At 39.7% G+C, this 20,720-nt stretch overlaps 1 protein-coding gene across 5 annotated transcripts in view; it reads right to left on the minus strand.

Annotated features, from left to right (window-relative positions):
- TMEM245 (transmembrane protein 245) overlaps nucleotides 1–20,720 on the minus strand; it is an 85,316-nt gene that overhangs the window by 63,243 nt on the left and 1,353 nt on the right. For all 5 annotated transcript variants that reach the window (XR_005066721.1, XM_037047551.1, XM_037047553.1 and 2 more), the window contains exons 2-4: nucleotides 8,700–8,817; nucleotides 7,042–7,143; nucleotides 803–919 (exon numbers count right to left, since the gene is read on the minus strand). Coding sequence is in view for 4 of the 5 variants with exons in the window: in XM_037047551.1 (XP_036903446.1) it covers nucleotides 803–919; nucleotides 7,042–7,143; nucleotides 8,700–8,817 (337 nt within the window). In the remaining variant the exon portion in view is untranslated. The remainder of the gene's footprint in view (nucleotides 1–802; nucleotides 920–7,041; nucleotides 7,144–8,699; nucleotides 8,818–20,720) is intronic.

Genomic DNA, 20,720 nt, shown 5'->3' on the forward strand with positions numbered 1-20,720 from the left:
ACTGGGAACTGAACCAGCGACCCACCAGTGACTCTTTGTTTTGCAGGCCAGCACTTAATCCACTGAATCACACGAGCCTCAACTCCAAAACCTCTGGCACTAATGGACCTCTTGGCATAGGCGGCCTTTCATGTTCTTGAACTCTGTGTGAGTGCCGTGTAGCTTTAAAGCTGACCTAAATCAACCAACTGGATCTCACAGGAGCACTGACTTCAGAACAACCAGAGGCGTCTGTTGTAACAGAAACAGCCAACATACAAACAGCACAAGGCATGCAAAGCAAACTGTGAGAAGCAAGTAATGCCAGAGAAATGGACGACTAGAAGTTGGAAAGCAAAAGCCAAAAGGAAGATAAGGGAGCAACAGCCAAAAAAGCAACATAAAAAGTTATAGCAAAACAGAACAATGGAGAATTGTGAGCTTTGGAAGAAATAGAAAATATAAGGATTAAGTGGGGGAAAATATGGACAAAGGTAAATAGGGAACTGAGAAAAGGAAAAATAATATGAAATCAGGGTGAGAAATAACCAAAAAAGGAAAAGAAAAAGAAGCATTTTTAAGAGAGGTAAGGAATGAAGAATCAAGATAAGAACCTAAAAAGGTAAATATTGAAATACATGAAAAAGGTCATACATGAGAACAAAGCTGAGAAGCCGAAAGTGTAAAAACAGGAATCAGAGGGAAAAACAAAGGACCAGCACTACTAACAACTGTAATCTTAGTGTCTTTCTACAGTTTATATTCGATGCTCATTTCATTTCCCAGAATGGTTCTGAAGGCATTCCGTCAAAAGGTCAGTCACCTGCAGGCTGAGTTGAGGGCTGGTTTTCTGTGCTGGACTCATATCCTGTGATAGAGATAGCCAAAGTGGCCAGCGTAGAGGCGGCCATGGAGATAACTTGCCCAGGTAACTCTGCCCCTGTAAAACATGCATGCATTTAAAAAGCTTTTCAAAGCACATGAACAAAGTGGAAAATAACCTGCAGATAAACATGATTCTACGTTTTCAGGAGCAGTAAAACAAAATGGTTATGAATGACCCACCAGATCAGTGGTTATTTGCCAAGGGAGAATGCTTGAGAATCAACAGGAAAGTCAGCTAACTGTGCAGGTTCCTGGATTCTGTCTTTCTCATTTGGGAACTTCATGCTGGTACATGTGGCAGATAATGGATATACAAGCACAGAATGCCACATTTATATTTTTTAACTTCACTGGTAAATTTGAATACACCATTCTGTTGAAAAACACTGCCATACCAAGCACAACCAGGAGCCATACTTACCACTTAGCCATACAGACTGTCTCACTCTCTTTTGTATTACTAGCTTGGAGTACAGAATAGGACAGCCCATACTTGGTGCTCTTAATTATAACATTCTACAAATGAATATGTATACACATATGGGTATTACACAAAACTATATACATCTATAAAGTACATAATTCAGCACAGGCAAAATCCACTACTTAAAAATCTAAAAGAACACTGTTACCCTGTTGCATGTTACATGATCCCATGTTAAGTTCTTCGTAAGTAGTACACCAAGATTAACCACTTGCTCTGGCCTGAAATAAAACATTTACTGGCCAGTAAGATTGGTCAGTAATTATTAGCCTTTAACCTGATATGGCAGACAGCACAGACTAGCTAACACAATACCAGGGTGCTTTTCTGCACCCTACAGACTGGAAAGCTAAAGACTGTATTTCCTGCACTCCCTTGCAGCTAAGGTACCACGTGGACGCCATTTCTAACAAGCAGACACACCTGTGCAAGACTTGAAGCCCTAAGTGACTCACTGTAATTTGGAAGCCACATACATGTCAAACAGTGTCACAAAGGCACATGGCTTTTCCACAGAAACTTAATAAGAAGTCCCAAATGTCCTGCCGTCCAACTTCTAACTTTGTGGCAGGTGGCAGCAGCTATGGAACTTCTGCTCAAACAGTCCTTGGGCATCAATGGGCATTTCTCCTGGTGGCATTACTCTGTCTGTGTTGGACACAAGCAGACCTGTGTCTGGTCTTTCCAAAAATTCTATACGCAAAAATTCTATACGCAAAAATTCTGTACGCTAATCAGTACCTCTTTCTACTTAGACCAGCTAGCATGGATTCCATTATCCACAACTGAGAACACTGATCATTCCTTATTACCAAACAATATACCCACATTCGTACACCTGGGACCTTATTTGGGTAGGCCAATACACAATGTGACAACACAGAGTTCTGACAAGGCAGTGAATTTCAGCCCCAAATGAACTACATGTACCCAATAAATGAAACCTTCACAAATACTAACTTGTTTTCCAACTTGCTGATATCACTAAAATACACAGTAAATATTCAGCAAACCACAGCTAAATCAAAGAAAACTATGCAATATCATCGTAGTTAATACATAAATGAGTCAATATGTTTTTAGACTGCCTGCACTTCACAAAGGAATAAAAAGAAGAGCACACCAAAAAAATCAACAGAGTGTCTGAAAATTATGGATGTAAGATTTGGATACTGATCTTATCACTAAGACTTCTGTCTTAGTGGTATCTACCTGTACCTCAAAATCCGTAAGGATTTGGGAAGAAGGATGATAAATTAGACAGAAAAACCCCAGAACTAAGAATCTAGACAAAGTTTTGGTATTAGCAAAAAAGTCCCAGCTAAAAACAGACACACGGACAAGGAAACATAACCTTGGGGCCCAAGAACTATAAACAAACAAGAGCACCCAAGGTTTCAAGTGCCAATCTGCCCAGGGGCAGGGCCAACGTTGGGAGGAGGCCTGATAACAGGGATCTATGCAAGTCCCAAGGAGCAGGCCACTGACATTAGCAGCCTCGCTCCGGGGACAGCAACTTTCAGTCCAGCGAATCACATAACAATAATGCATCACGCGTTCAAACAGTGTCTGTTAGTCAGCAATGGGCAAAATAACATTTTTAAAAATCGGGGGAAATCTATTTGGAAGACAGTCTAAATAAGGAGACTTGATCTACTTTGCTCTCTTTCACAGAGATAACGGCACTGTCAGAATCATCCAAAGACGCTTACTGGAAGGAGGCCCCGCACGCCCAGTCAGGCCTCCCCAGCACGCACAGCTCCCTGTGGAGGAGGCCTGTGCCTCCATCGCTAATGTAGAAACTATACCTCCTTCTCAGTGGCTTCTGCTACCACTTCATCAGCCTTCTGGTCAGTAACGAGGACGTGGGTATGCACCAATCTCACTGGATTACTCAGAAAATATTACCAGGAGTTTCTCTAGGTCTATTTAACCAACAGTGTCAGAAATGGGGAGTGGGAGATGCGCAGTAAAACACCTTAGTTTGTTCTTTTTCTTCTTCCAATTTGGGCTTAAGTGGACCACACATTTTCACTCGGAATACATGCTACCCTAAAATAAATAAGGCAACTACCAAGCCTTCCTGAAGAGATACTCCTGGTCATTTACACACAATTACCAGTGTCAGCAGGAACAGACCCAGTTATATTCCACTTGCCATACTTCTCAGGCTGGATGTCCAGCTGTTGAAGATACATCTGATGTTTCACTCTCGCTTTTGAAAAAGCATTTCTCATACTAAGAGTGAACGGCTGAGCCTAAGTTTCTCCATCTGTAACATAAGTACAATACCAGTCTCACTGGATGACTAAGAAAATTAAATGAGACAGCAGGTTTAAGAGCCCAACAGGGCTTTGCCCGTGCTGTCATTACTAATAATAACGCTAGCGTTCCCCTTTGCTCACAGGCTAATGAAGCACATCAAAGCTGGACTGAGGTTTCTACCAAGGGAGACTTCTGGGATCCAGGAGACAGAGAAGCTAGGTCCTGCAGCTGCAGTAAGCCGCCAGGGCCAACAGAGAAGACTGAAGGAGCTGACACCCACAACGGAGTCCAAAAGGATCAGCCGTCAGTACCTCTAGGATGGCTGGGTGACTGGTGCTTGTTCAAAGAGCACTGGGCTTAGGGTCAAGGAGCTCGGTTCATGTCTTAGCTCCACCAGTCACATGTAGGACTGTAAGCAAGTCAGTTAATCTCTGGAATAAAATGCCTTCATCTGCAAAATAGAGACAACCATTCTGTAAGGTTTTGACAGTTGTTTTACTGGTGGAGTTTTTAAAAAGGTAGTACATTCATTTTTATTTTTATTTTTTTTCTTAAAAAGGTAGTACATTTAAAAGCACGGTAGGCATTTCACATTTTTTCCCAACATTATCTTGGGGTTCCAGGAAATACCAAGTAAGAGATCCTGAGGTCTAAGAGAAAATCACTGAGTAAGGCCCCTGGGTTCAGAAGGAACCTCTAAAACTACCTCAGCAATAATCCACAAGAGTTTTCTGGACATAAATAAACTCATGCTTCGCATTCTGATGAAATCCAAAGGATTAATTCTGTGAATCCAGTGAACCACAGATCATAAAAGTGTCCATAGCAGCAAAAGAGTCAAAGCTCAGAAGACACAGAGAAAGACGCCTACATAGGTAACTGGGCCCCACCACGGGGCAGTGGGAAGACGAGGAAGGAAGGAATGCACCAGCTGCCACAGCAGTACACCGGAGTGCCCCGTCCTGACCCCGTTACTGTGACACCAACAGGCGGGAACGGACGCTGATCAAAGGAGAAGGCTGTCCGGGTATGGACTAGATGCTTCTGGTGCCTAAAAGAAACAAGGTTCTAGGGACAGGAGGGAAAAAATACTCAGAAATTAACAAGAAATATTTCACAGATGTATTTTATGATAAGGACTATCTAGACTAGAAGTCCATAAAAGGATTCTAGATCGAGAATAACCTATTCTGAAGTAGGCAGGAACAAAAGTAAACAGAACAGGATGGTGGTTGCCACATTTCCAAGTCTGCTCACAAACGCACTCTGTTCCTGTGACTCCCTCCCTTGTAAGTGTCTAGAATACAAATACTAGAAATCTGGCCCCCACGCCAGTGCGCCATTATCCTGGGTATATGCCTGACAGTAATAATTAAACATGGCTCAGAACTGGGTCTTAGAATTCTTGTTCTCACAGTTCTCTAGGCTGCCATCACCAGCTGACTAGAATTTATACCCAAGAAAAGACCCACCTAAAAACCTTTGGTTTTAGACCTACGTTATTCAAATAAATATTTGAAATAAAGTATTCACTTTGCTCTGGACAAGGCAGTCAAAAGGAGAGACCTGTCCTGGGGTGAGGCAGGAGAACTGTCCAGTAGTGATTCAAGCAGAGCTGTTTGAATCACTACTACTCGGGGAAAGGAGAGAAAAAAAGGAGGTAAAGCTAACCAGAAGGACAAATGGAGACCACCAAGCTTTCTTCACTAGTTGCCAAAACAGAAAGTTTACTTCTGCTTTGCTATATAACCACTGAGTCTAAAATACTGTGAACAGGGAGACAAGCTGAGCAAAGAGAACAGAAAGACAGCAAAATATAAGATAAAATCTTTCCTGTTTTCCACTATCAGAAAGATAAGTAGTTAAGGTTTCTTTGTTTCAGGTAGTTATTTAAAAATTCTACACAACTGTTTATGAATAAGACATCTTACAATTGTCAGACATTAGTAATTTAACAAATAAAATAATTTTAGAAAGCAACTTAAATTAAAAACAACTTCTGTAAGGCACTGTAAAGTACCACAAATAGCCTTGTGATTCCCATAAAATGAAGATGCTAAAAATAATGTTACAGAAGTATATATGACACAGAAGGTGCCTGTGACATAATGAAGTTTAAAATGCAGGTCACAAAAGAGAATCAGATTCACTATGATCCAGGCTACATGTGTTTTTAAAATTCTGAAGGCATAAAAACCACTAGTTAACATTTTGGTATAATCTGTGGGCAGTAGGATTTTGAGTGATTTTTACTTTCTTTTTGTTTCTCTGTATTTCCTAACCTAATCGTGACAAACTCATACCTGAAAAATTAATTTTTTCTTCTAAAAATCTGCTACAATTAACAATTTGCTCTATTCGTTTATATATAACCATCAGAAAGAAGCAAGGGACAAGTACTGACCACTGGTGGAAACTGTGTGCTCTTCAGAATTACCTCTCAGACACAGCTGCGTCCACACGGCTGGCTAACCAGAAGTTCAGGAGAACTGTGACCACACCTGGCCACACTCCCAGCCACACCCTCGCTACCCCCTTACCAGTCATTAGAAATCTGTACCTTTAACAAACTGTTTTTGGATAAAAATCACTTGCACCCAAAAATAATCTGTGAAAAAACATGATATATTCAACATTGTACTAGCAGTTTTAGCCAGAGTAATCACACAAGAAATAAATGGCATGCAAATTAGAAAGAAGTAAAACCAACTCTATTTGCAGATGACATGCTATTACATACACAAAACCCTAAAGAATTTACCAAAAAAAACACTAGTAAATAAACAAATTCAGCAAAGTTGCAGCATACAAGATCAGCAGAGGTAAATATTCATGGCCTTGAATTTGGCAATGAAATAGAACACCAAAAGTACAAGCAATAAAAAACTGGAAAATTCACAAATATGTGGAAACTTAACAACACCCTTCTGATGAATCAATGTGTCAAAGAAGAAATCAAAAGGGAAATCACATAGTATCTTGACCCAGGGAAAATGGAAGCACAACACATCAAGACTTATGAGATGCAAAAGTAGCTTTAGGAGGGTAATTTATAGCTCTAAATGCTGACATTAAGAAAACAGAAATACCTCAAATAAACTAACTACAGAGTTTCCTTTTGGGGTGATGAAGTATCTTAGGAAGAGATGGAGGTAACGGTTGCACACACTGTGAATGTACTAAGTGCTCATTTAAAATAGTTAACGGTTAAGTTTATGTTCTATGAATTATACCCCAATAAAATCTGCAAAAGAAGGGGGGTGAGGTATAGTCAAACAACCTCATATACGTTAAACAAATTTATTGTTCAGAAAATACCACTGGTTTTTAAACAGACTTAAAACTGTTTCATCACAGCATGTTTTTAAAATAAAACTACTCCCCCAAATATTTCAGAGTAGTTATTAACAGAATGCCCTATTTCTTACCAGAAGACTCTTTTCCACTCTGTTTTTCATAAAGGGTGCCCACAGACATCAGGAAAACAATGACCAGGAATACTGGAATTCTCCAGGAGCCAGCCAGAGATGCTGCAAATTATTAAGAGTTAACATTCTTAATGAAATTAAAAACCCAGTACTTGTCTTTAAAAGAATCTGTATAGTAGACTGACAGAACAATTTGGCATATATGTTAACAAAACTGTTTCACAGGGGAAAATTTGAAAAACCCGCCATCAGACAGGTGAAACCTAACTTCTGGACTTCTCTCAGTAAGTCCAATCCTGCTGTCCAGGCCACGGGCCAAGGGAGTGGGCATGCGCCAGCCTGCCTCCAACAGGCTTGCTCCCCTGAGGATCCAAACCCATTAGGAAGCATATTGAGCAGCCCCACCCCCACTTAAACCCAGAATTACCTGCACCAGGCATAGATCCTAGTCATTTAGCCTGACTTGAATTTATACCCAACTGAATTTCCTGAAAATACCACTGGGTGTGGTCTCTCTCAAGAAAGGGTGGAATGGCGCAAAACTGCACTGCAAAAGGCTTCAACGTATCCTCCTTGGTGCATAATGCAAAAAAATGCTAGCAAGCGGCTACCCACTGGCCGTTTGCAGTTCCTTGAGTTTGCTTAGAGCCTCAAGGGCATACAGCCGCCTGCCTCCCTCCCTCCTCTGCCTTTCTCAAGTTCAAAGTGAGACAAATCCCTCCGTTAGGGGATCTTGCTGATGATCTCCCCGTCTCTGCTTAGAGTTTGGTGTTAAATAGAGCATTACTCCCTAGCTTTTCGGACTTGCAACCTTCTGACCCCTAGTCAGATGCATTACCTACTGCAGATCAGAAGATTCCAAGTCCACAAAGCCAGGAAGCAAGGCTTTACTCAACACCAAACTCTAACCAGGGACTTATTTTAAGTCAACTCTTTTAAAAACTTTTTTTAACAGTAAGTAACTCTAAAAACTATCTACTGCTCTCAGTTACTGGATGTTGTGTTTAAATTGGAACTAAGTGTTTCCAAACACTCATACTTGGAGATGAGAGTCCCTGAAAAATCACTCTACCACCTAGCAGCCATTCAGCCAGCAGTGCAGTCTCCAATGATGGTGAACTATTTTGAGCAGCTCTGACTCTGATCGTTCTAATGCTGAACAGAGACTTTTCTCTCTGAAGTTACTCACTGCTCCAACATCTCTCCCTACCGGTTTGAACCACTCCTTCACAGGGGAGGCTTCCTATTCTGTATCCTCCGGACCCCCACCGCTCCCCACCCCTGCGGCCCAGCTCTCTCTTATCCAGAGTAAACATCTCTGGTTCCTTTCATTGTTTCTCACACTTGATTCTGAGCACCTCTTATTGCCCTTGACTGCTTATCTATATCCTTCTTCAATGTGACGCTCAGAAATGGCCCTGAGAGCCCAAGTCTGCTTTACTTCTTATGATTTGTTTTTAAAGGACCTTTCTGAAAATGAACATTCAATACAATTAAAAGATAGCATAACATTTTCATTAAAGATTAACAAAATATTAAAGCAGAACATTTTCTAAAGATTATTTTATGTAGTATACAATGCTATGAAAAAACTGCTTTGATTTGTACAGTCAGCTGCTGCTTACTTAAGCTAGACTTTCTTAGAAAAAGTGACCCACCTAAATGAAAGAGCAGTATAACCCAGACGGGAATTGAAACTGCTCTCAAGTAGCGCTCCGTGCTTGCATTCCACTTGAATGACACAGCCAACACATAGCCAACCACCAACGTCCAGATCTTAAATAAATGAAATACAGACACAGTTGTAAAATACATACGCAGGGAAATAAACATACAATTATGTAAATTGCACACGCATCTATACTACATGGGAGCTGTGGTTACAAGACAGGTGAGTCGAAGGCAGGTGGTGCTCACCCAAGCATGTGCAGCTTCCCTCTGTTTAGGTAAACCCAGTTTTAAAGGAAACAGGCATTTAAATCCCATGTAGTGATACCATTCAAATAGTTTTCAAGAAAAATACATATAGCTTTCAGATACATTAAGATTAAAAAACTACTGTATGCATAAATATGTTTAAGATAAAATAATCCATTTTTTTTCTTTTTTTAAAAAGATTTTATTTATTTATCTTTAGAGAGGAAGGGAAGGAGAGAAGGAGAGAAACATCAATGTTTGGTTGCCTCCGATGTGTCCCCTGTCGGGAACTGGCCTGCAACCCAGGCATGTGCCCTGACTGGGAATTGAACCGCGATCGTGTAGTTCACAGGCCCGCGCTCAATCCACTGAGCTATACGAGCCAGGGCTAAAATAATCCATTTTCAAGCCATGAATTTAAGAGTTTAATCTTGTGAAATTCTTAAAGTTTTCTCTATAATGTTTAGAAAAGAAAAAAAGAAAAGCTTCTCAAAAAGAATAAGGTTAAAAGATCCATTACAGCCTATAAAATATGCTTCTAACTGTGAAAAGAAATGTTTTAAGCTAAAAGCAGGCAGCAGCTGAAGTGCGACCCCAATAAGGTACTCTACGTGACACAGGGTTTGAACCCTGCCCAGAGTTACACGCACATTTGAACAAGGCCGCTGAGAAAAAAATACTACTAGAGGAAGAAACAGCAAGACTTCAAAAAGCAAAGAACCAGCCAGGGGCCCTCCCCAGTCTTCCCCACACTAGGCCTAAATGACTCTGGCATCGCAGAAGCATCGGCACGGCAGGCATATAAGCTCTCTAATAACCTCGTATTTTAATAGAACGTTTACAAAAGGTGGAAGGGATATATAATCCAGAACAAATGTGAATACCAGGAACACATTAAAATAACCCAAACCTTAAAAAGAGAAGGAAAATTAAAACAAAAGAAGAAACTTCAAGCTATAATTCAGAAAATGAAGAAAAAGGAACGGATATGATCACTACAAAAGACAGAAAAAACTACCTCCTACTTTACTTTGGTCATATATATCAATAAAAATAGTCTTCAGGTCTCACAAATGTTTATAACTTCAGAACTGAGAATTTGGCTTTGGGACCTTACTAAATAATAATAAACTCTATTTTTAAAAAGCCCACCAGAGTATAATTTAGAATACTGAAAAGCAGATAACCTAATGTTCAACAACTGGGAAATGGTTAATTATAGATGATTCAATTAAGAAAATGTTATATAATCATTAAAATAGGTTTTGTAGGCAAGACTATATAATTAAAAATATATAATATTCCAAAGGATATTAAGGAAAAGCAAAACAGAAAAACACATATGAGATGATTATATCTACTACATGGTAAGGAAAAAGAAATGTACTAAGAATTAATGGTTTTGTCCTGAACAGGTCAATAACAGCAGCGGAAATTGAAGAAGTAATCAAAAAACTCCCATCGCACAAAAGCCCTGGACCAGATGGTTTCACAGGAGAATTCTACAAAGCTTTTAAGGAAGAACTAACCCCAATTCTTCACAGACTATTTCAAAAAATCCAAAAGGAGGGAAAACTCCCCAACTCTTTTTATGAAGCCAGCATCATCCTAATTCCAAAACCAGACAGAGACACAACAAAGAAAGAAAACTTCAGGCCAATATCGCTGATGAACAGAGACGCTAAAATCCTCAATAAAATATTGGCAAATCGCATCCAACAATACATCAAAAAGATCATACACCATGACCAAGTGGGATTCATCCCAGGGATGCAAGGATGGTTCAATATTCGTAAATCAGTAAATGTAATACACCACATAAACAAAAGCAAACACAAAAACCACATGATCATATCAACAGATGCGGAAAAAGCTTTTGATAAGGTACAACACCCATTTATGATAAAGGTACTCAGCAAAGTGGGAATAGAGGGAGCATTCCTCAATATAATAAAGGCCATATATGAAAAACCTACAGCCAACATCATACTCAATGGACAAAAACTAAAAGCTTTTCCACTAAGATCGGGAACAAGACAAGGTTGTCCACTTTCACCACTTCTATTCAATATAGTATTGGAAGTTCTAGCCACAGCAATCAGACAAGAAAAGGAAATAAAAGGCATCCAAATTGGAAAGGAGGAAACAAAACTGTCATTGTTTGCAGATGACATGATAGTGTACATGGAAAATCCTATAGACTCTACCAAAAAACTGCTGGAACTAATAAATGAATTTGGCAAAACAGCGGGTTACAAAGTCAATATCCAGAAATCAAAGGCATTTTTGTATACTAACAATGAATCAGCAGAAGCAGAAATCAAGAAAAAAATCCCATTCGATATAGCAAAAACAAAAATAAAATATCTGGGAATAAATCTAACCAAGGAGGTTAAAGACCTGTATGCAGAAAATTACACAACACTGAAGACAGAAATCAAGGAAGACACAAACAAATGGAGACGTATACCGTGTTCATGGATTGGAAGAATTAACATCATCAAAATGTCCATACTACCCAAAGCAATTTACAGATTCAATGCAATACCTATTAAAGTACCAATGGCATATTTCACAGACATAGAACAAACACTTCAAAAATTTATATGGAACCATAAAAGACCCCGAATAGCAGCTGCAATGTTAAGAAAGAAGAACAAAGTAGGAGGGATCACAATACCTGATATCAAACTGTATTACAAGGCCACTGTAATCAAAACAGCCTGGTACTGGCATAAAAACAGGCACATAGACCAATGGAACAGAATAGAGAACCCAGAAATAAACCCAACTCTCTACAGTCAATTAATATTCGACAAAGGGGGCAGTATCATAAAATGGGGTAAAGATAGCCTCTTCAACAAATGGTGTTGGGAGAACTGGACAGCTACATGCAAAAAAATGAAACTCGAGCACCAACTTACATCATACACCAAAATAAATTCAAGGTGGATAAAAGACTTAAATATAAGCCATGACACCATTAAAGTCCTAGAGGAGAACATTGGCAGGAAAATCTCAGATATTTCACGCAGCAACATTTTTACTGATATGTCCCCTAGAGCAAGGACTATAAAGGAAAGAATAAACAAATGGGATCTCATCAAAATAAAAAGCTTCTGCGCAGCTAAAGAAAACAGCATTAAAATAAAAAGACAACCAACTGTATGGGAAAACATATTTGCCAATGATACCTCAGACAAAGGTTTAATCTCCAAAATATACAAAGAACTCACACGACTTCACTCTAAGAAGACAACTAACCCAATTAAAAAATGGGGAAAGGACTTGAACAGACACTTCTGCAAGGAGGACATACAGAGGATCCAGAGACACATGAAAAGATGCTCAATATCACTAGCTATCAGAGAGATGCAAATTAAAACTACAATGAGATACCACTTTACACCGGTGAGAATGGCTATCATAAACAAAGCAATAAACAACAAATGTTGGAGAGGGTGTGGGGAAAAGGGGACTCTGGTCCACTGTTGGTGGGATTGCAGACTGGTACAACCATTATGGAAAACAGTATGGAATTTTCTCAGAAAACTAAAATTGGACTTGCCTTTTGACCCAGCAATTCCACTGCTGGGATTGTATCCTAAGAACCCTAAAACACCAATCCCAAAGAACCTATGCACCCCAATGTTCATAGCAGCACAATTTACAATAGCCAAGAGTTGGAAGCAACCTAGGTGCCCGTCAGTAAATGAATGGATCAAAAAACTATGGTACATATACACAATGGAATTTTATGCTGCAGAAAGAAAGAAGGAGCTCCTACCTTTTGCAACAACATGGATGGAACTGGAAAGCATTATGCTGAGTGAAATAAGCCAGGTGTTGAAGGACAAATACCATATGATCTCACCTCTAACAGGAAGCTAAACAACAAAGCAAACAAGCAAGCAAAATATAACCAAAGACACTGAAATAGAGAACAGGCTGACAGTGACCAGAGGGGAGAGGGGAGAGAAGCCCAGAGTAAAAGGGGATGGACTCACATGAATAAGTATGAAGGACACATGGACAATAACTAAGACGGGGGGCGGAGATGGAAGGGGGATGGGGAGCACTGGGGGGTGCAGGGCTGGGAATACAAGAAAGAAAACTGTACTTGAACCAAAGTTAAATAAAAAAATCAAAAAAAAAGAATTAATGGTTTTGTGGTAGGAAGATTTTTTCCTTTTACTTTTTTTCTGTATTTTCCAAACTGCCTTTCATAAGCACTAATTCTTTTATAATGAAAAGGGGTTAAAATATTCTTCCTCCAGCAATCTGTTGGGTGAAACATTACAGAGCTCATAAGCCCCGGATACATGGACATCACATGGGAAGTGGCAGCGCAGCCGCTACCAGCTGGCAGGACCACACAGACTTAACCCTGGGGATTCAGACACCGAGGTGTGACTGTGGAGCTCAGAACAAAACCAGAGAATAGTAACAGGACAGTGCTTCACCTCTGCCACGCGCCAGGCCCTTGTTCTACGGCACTGTCGACATGAGCTCATTTCATTCTCATAAACCCAAGAAATAAGTATTATTATTTCCATTTTACGGATTAAAGAAATTACTTAACAGTGACAGGGCAGGATCGGAACCCAGAAATCTGGCTCCAGAGCCTGCTTTCTTAACCAGAAGGAGAAAGAAGGGTGGTGCAAAAAAATTTTTTTAAAGAAAAAGCAGCTCCAATATTTACAAGGAAAAATAAAAAACCATCAATCTGATTTTAATAAAAAAGGATCCTTTACAAATGGATGGTCTACAGTGGCAGGCTACACAGGGTAATGAGCCCCACATTATTAAACACGAAGTCAGTCATTTAGATGAAAGACTAGAAGAAATATTAATCAAACTCATGGATTCTACAAAATTGGGCTTAGTCAATAAAACTGAGATGACAATGGTGATTCAAAAAGATGTCTTGAAGTTAGAACAGTGAGCTAATTCAAGTAAGATTAAATTTAACAGGGAGAAATGCGAAGTTCTGCTTTTAGATTCAAAACTCCACTGCACAAGTACAGAATGGGAAGAGGGCAGCTCAGCCACCTTTTACCTCCTTGTGAGTCAGAAGTGTAACTGGTGTGAAGGCCTATTAATAAAAGTACAACAGTCACATCAAGGTAAGTGATTGCTTTAATGACATTCGCACCACTGAACCACATCAGCAATAAAATTCAGTCTGGGAAAGGAAATGAAAATCCCAAGAGAAGAAGAGATACAATGTAGCCAGGGGATAAAGCTGTTTTAGCTGCGAAAAGAAAAGGAAGTGTCAAGATTTGATAGCTATCTTTAAATAGCTGGGGAAATGTCATCTGGGAAAGCCCAGGACTTAATTTTCTGTGCTTATGAAGGCAGAAATCGGTGAGATTAGGAAGCAACACATTTCAGCTCAATGTGAGGATAAATCTTTCTAATAACTGTAGCAATCTAAAAACGGAATTAGCTACGATCGCTAAAAGTATTTGAACAAGAGCTGACCCTAAGTCAGGGATGACAAAGTAGGAGAGTCTGCCCCCAGTGAGAAGTTGAACCGGACAAACTGAGAAAGTACAAACCTGCAGAGTTTAAGTCTATACTTTAAAACCAAGACTTTTCAGTACTTAGGAATCTTTAGTACTTAGGAAAGTACTTACTTAGGACTTTTTGTTTCTTTCCAGTACTTAGGAATCAGTATCACTATCAGGGAGAGCAAAAGGTAACGGGCTGCATACTTCAGGATTGTTTTAAGGGAAACTCATGGTCCAAAGTGAACTTTAAACTCGCAAATAACCTCAATTCAGTTTAAAATAACCACTGAAATATACTCCTGAGTTCCACTGCTGGGAATTTGGTTTACTGAAGCACTCACTATACACTGTGTAGACACTCATATCTGCTTTTTTTTTTAGAGGTGAAAGTGTCAGAAATTCAGTTTTAAATTAAAACTTTCCACTCGGGGTTCACCAAGATATGAAGTGCTGCTTCTTAGAAGAGCCACCCTTCAGGGTTTGGTCCTGGTAGAAGTGGCGGAGCTTTGGTATTTTTATGTTAAGTGCTTTAAGAATTCAAGACCGTGGTCCAGGGATGGTGATACTGTGCCATTTTCTGCTTTCTCATGCAAAAATGTTCACTGTGGCAGTTTAAAATATTAAAAAATTGATAACAAGCCATATATCATTGTATAGAGGACTATTTAAATAATGGCATCTCCAAAAATGGAACAATTATTCAGACTGTCAAAGGTGTGATGAATATCTATATTCAATAACACAGTATAAATTTATGCAAGTGTAACTTTATAATGGCACAAATGTACTATCATAAATGTTGAACAATATACAGGGTCCAGCGGAAGTGAGGCTTCAGTGTGGTTGGCAGGATAATAATATATGTCATCATGCATATTTTTAACTTTAATGTTTCATCTAAAATGTCATGTGGTGTGATTTGAGTATGATACTGTTATGTTGCAAATTACGTGCTTATGATTATGATTTTATAATTAAAAATGGAGCATTACTTGTGCTGGACCCTGTATTATATCTGGATGGCTGCATTTCAAGGGTTAATTTGTTTTTAATATATTGTTTTAAATGTTTTTCAAGTATAGTTGTCTCTAATTTGCTTCTTTATGCTTTTCTTCAAATACTGAATTTTCTCCTGAGTATTACTATTTTTATAAATAGGATGTTTTTACCTAAAAAATATTTTGGCTTATTTTGGATTTTTTTTCAATATTTTCAAGTGTTTCCTCAGAAGAGTCACAGAAAATTATTAGCTCAAAGAGTATTACCATTTATAAAACACTTTAGAGTTTCTATTAAGCCATTATAATTATACAATTACTAATATTTAAGAATGTTTATCAGATTGTCCTAACACAAATTGAGAGTTAAAATAATGTGGTAGGGCCCTGGCTGGTGTAGCTCAGTGGATTGAGCATGGGCCTGCGAACCACACAATCGCGGTTCGATTCCCAGTCAGGGCACATGCCTGGGTTGCAGGCCAGTTCCCAGTGGAGGACTCATGAGAGGCAACCATACATTGATATTTCTCTCCATCCCTCCTTCCCTTCCTCTCTAAAGATAAACAAATTTTAAAAAATTAAAAATAATAATCTGGTAGGAACACTTTCTAAAAGCCATCTAAAAAAAGTTTTCACACTATATTGCTATTAAAAAGAAAGAAGTATATCTGTAAGTGCTAACAAGAAAAGATATCCACAATACAACAATAAGTTAAAGCACAGGTGCAGCTTTTTGCTGTACCATTTTTGTTTTAAAAACCGAAAACCCTATGCTCGATACGCCTGCACAGGCGCAGAAGTAAACTCGGAGGACTCCTCACCAGTAACCATGGCAGCGCCCGCCTGGTGGGAATGGTGCCCAGGAGAGATGGTCACTCACTTTGACCAGTCACTGTCTGCACTGCTTATGCTGTTTTTACAGAACAAGCATGTCTTACCTGAGTCAACTTTTAAACTGCCAAGTATTCTTTAAAATAACTGAAACTGAAAATGAGGATTTGTACATTCAAATTTCATTCATAATTTCTAGTATGGACTCCTAAAAGGATGACTTTAAGTGTTTTTTACTTCTGTCTCTCAGAGTGATATGCTTAGCTTCTGAGCAAACCTGTTCAAGTATGAATTTCCTTCCTAGCAACCATCAATGAGCAATAGTTTATATGTAAGAGGTCATACTTTCCCAAATGCATGCTCTTCAAAACACTGTGTCCCTTCAAAATACAGTCAATACTCACTTGAAAGCACTATGTGAGACTCTGCATCATGTGTCCTAGATACTATATAAGACTCTGCATAAAAATTGGCAACATTTATTTAGCACTACGAGTAGAGCAAACTAATGATCACACTTTCCTTTTATCTGACTTACTACCCACAGGTACTTTCTGATTGAAAAATATTAAATGTATAAACCACAACGCATAAACCACTTTCTGACTGAAAATATTAAATGCACAAACCACAACTATTAAACCCTAAACCTTTTAAACTATGTCATTGATTTTTCTTTGCATTTTTAAAAAAGATTTTATTTATTTACTTTTACAGACGGGGGAAGGGAGGGGAAGAAACATTGGTGAAGGACAGATACATGGACCTGTTGCCTCTCGCACACTCCCCCGCCCTCCAGGGGACCTGGAACAACCCAGGCATGTGCCCTGGCTGGGAATCGAGCCAGTGACCTTTTGGTTCACAGGCTGGTGTTCAATCCACTGAGCCACACCAGCCAGGGCTCATTGTTTTATTTATTGTCATCTGGGCATTAAATGAAAAATCAACTTGGCTAGCTTCTGTTACATGTTTTTGTAAAACACTTTCCTGAGTCTTGTACAAGAGACTTCTCCCAAAGTTATGGTGCATCAGCCCTAATTATAGCCCAATCAACTGCACCTTCAGGTACTTCATTCTTCTTTAAGACAGCTTAATGCTAATTTGAAAACTGTTCTCTTTATGGTACGGGAACCTAAGAGCCAAGAATCTTTCAAAATCACAATCTGGAAAGCGTCCTCCTTACTGCTGCCGGGCAAGCCAAACCACCTAGAAAGGGGCTCCGAAGCAGAACTGCGCAGGCCTGGATGGTGACTGCACCCTTCCGAAGAGCTCCCCTGCAATGCTGCCAAACTCTCGGGATCTGTAAAGCCGAACACCAAGGAGCCTTAACAATCGTTCAAGCTACTCCCACACTTGACACAACTTGGGCTGTGTGCCCCAGAGAAGAGCTCTGATCTGCTCAAGGTCATGAAGCAAGTTCCTGGCAAAGCTTAGCTTAGAATTTACACTCTTCTCATCTTTCAGCCACGGTTCTTTTCCACCTCATGGTTCTTTGTAAAGTAAAATGAAAACAATTGGATTAGAGACCAGGGAGAACACAAATCTGTTACTACTGCAGAAACTGTGAACAGTCTTCAAATTTTCTAAGAGGTCTGAAGTAATGGACAGAGAAAAAACAAAATACTCCTGGAAAGAGAGATGGTGGCACAGGGGCAGCCATTAGCTTTTCGGATTTATCCTGACCATTCTACACCATGGGAGATGCCAAGAACCCTAAGGACTGAGTCCTGCGAGAGCTTGGTGCAACAGATCACTTTTTAAAGTGTTTAGAAATCACTTACTAAGTCAGTACAATACTCTAATATATCTGAAACTATTTAAAAAGAACTACTCATACCACAAATGTAAGCAGGATGGAGTGTTAGGAGACCAGCATCAAGAAAAAGAGCTGGGAGTCACTGAAGTACCCACAAGAGCAGGGAACAGGAGCTGAACTGGAAAGATAAACTGAGAGCACAGGAAAAGACAGGCACTGAAGACACGACAAAGGAAAGCCGGACAGGTCTTGGAAGTAAGTCAAGAGATTCAAGGATAAAAGCAAAGAAGAACACAGAGATGGCTGAGGTTTCTAGATGACAAGAATTCAGGGGTCTTTCAAGGAATACGAGGAGTTAGTCCAATCCTGATGTCCTTTTTTTCCTAATGACTAAAATCAAATCACACTAAAAAAATTAAACTAAAAATTTAAATACAATATATTGGGGGACTTCAAAATCCTATTGAAGGTCTTGGTGACAAAGGGACTGCAATAGCTGACAGGTGTGCTGAACACCATTTACTAACAGAAAAGGCAGATCAACGTCTGATCAGTCTTCCCACCTGTGACATCCCTCCTCCCACACAGGGTTATCGCAAGAATGAAGCAGTACAGGTGAAAGCGCCTAATCCAGGGCCTGGCTCATGACTCAGAAGTTGCATCCTGAATGCATGTATTATGGGCTCTCCAAAATGCAGATGTCCCTAAATGTGACTTCTCTCTCTGCCTCTCCCACCTATACCTCTGTTTGGCAGCAGGCTCAAACCTACAAGCTGTCCAGAAAGCACACTCTTTTTCTATAACAGAAGCTCTGCTTGGGATTATAAAACCAAACTGGCTGTGAACCATGAGACAGAAAAGTTACAGAGTGAGCCCCAGGCTCCTTCACATGACCCATTTTCCAGTCTCGTCAGGCCTTCACCAGCACCTTTGGCTGAGGGATGGCAGCTGACAGCTCTTTGTCTCTGCTTCCCAGGTGCCCCTCAGCCCCATCCAAATACCCACCCCAGCACTGAAATGAAACTGAAAGCCTGTTTCTCTCAAACTCAGACCAACATCCTGGCTCTACTTCCAATTTAGCCCTCTTCCACTCCCTACTCACTTCTAATTATCTCATAGGGTCTCTCTTATAATGGGTCTTTTTCAGCACCTCCTCTTCTCCCTGGCCCCCACTACTTTAGCCAAAGAGCTGAGTTTCAAGTCTTTTTAAAAATCATTAATTGACTTGACCTTCCTCCCTCCTTCTAGCCCAATTATACTGGCCTTTCTTCTCTCCTGCTCATCCACAAACCATACGAGGGCATTTAAGTAAAATGCAAAGATGAGGGTTTATTTTCAGTAAAAAGATATTCAAAACTAGACACACTGAGCTGTGAGCACCTCTTTACAAGCATGCAATTCCTCAACTCTTTCCACTATCTGAGAGTGACTGGCAGAAATGCTTCATTTTCCACTAATCATGCCAATTTGCTTATGTATTCAACATCTTATTGTAGTATGAAAACACACCATATACATTAAACCTTTCTTTTCTGATTTCCCACAATGTAATGGATAAACCACTTGGTCTTGGCTATAGTAATTTACAGTAAATCGTATTATCAACAGTGAAAAAATGTTAGCAGAATCTATAAACATGTCTGACTTTGACAAGACTGAATTTCTTGAGGACAGAAATCAAGTCACCATAATCTTTATATTCTTAGTAGTGTGCTTTCTAGATAAGAGGCATTCCGTGAACTTAACTGAAATGCAAAGCAAGGTAAAGAAGAAAGAACACTGAACCGGGACTCCATAAATGTGAACCACGGATTTATTCGCGACATGAGTGACTTTGGGACAATCGCATTCTCTGGACCTCAGAAACTTCTCCTAAAGAGAGGCAATCATCAGGCAGTACAGAGTAAGTTAACTCTAGGGTCACTTCTACCGACAATCCAGCAAGCCCCTGGAGTTGAAAGGGGATGACTGCACATCTCTCCCCCTACAATGGAAATGGCCCAGGCCCCTTAGAGACCAAGGCTTCCGTCTGACCACTTAACAAATGCACACACAGGCAGCATCACAAAATTATAGAAAAGGTGCTCCCCAATAATTGGTGAGTGATGAGTATACAGGATGGAACAAAATTAGGTGTACAGTTATGAGTACATGAAACACCGAGTTTATTCTTGTACTGTTATGAATTATTTTCCATATGAACTGGAAATCTACTTTTGCCCCACCCTGTATATCGATGTCTGTTACTTCCCATGAGATTACTTTCCCATATCATTACATGCACCCTGAAGTCACAGCCTGCACCTGACTCCTTTTAAATCCTTAACAAAGCTCAGCCCCTAACACAATCCACTTTTAACTTGACCTGAGAGGTGCTACTGATAGAGCAAGAGAAGACAGGAGTTTTCAAATCAATCATCACTCTACCAATAACTTGGAGCAAGTCAAAACTCTGCTGGACAGATAAGGAGAATTATTTTGCAACTTGATGTCAAAGTGCATTGAACACTGACAAAAGTGAATACAGTTATTTTTAAATGGTCCTGGTCAACCAGTCTACAACCTGATCTGAGTGAGGAAACGTGTCCCTAGATGATTTTGAAAACCCCTTCCAATTCTAAAGCTCTTTGATGTTCTAAGAGTAAGACCAGGGTGATCCAAGAA

This window comes from Sturnira hondurensis, unplaced genomic scaffold (genome assembly GCF_014824575.4).
Source record: "Sturnira hondurensis isolate 20B ecotype Veracruz unplaced genomic scaffold, ASM1482457v3 Scaffold0006013, whole genome shotgun sequence".
Taxonomy (NCBI): Eukaryota; Metazoa; Chordata; class Mammalia; order Chiroptera; family Phyllostomidae; genus Sturnira; species Sturnira hondurensis.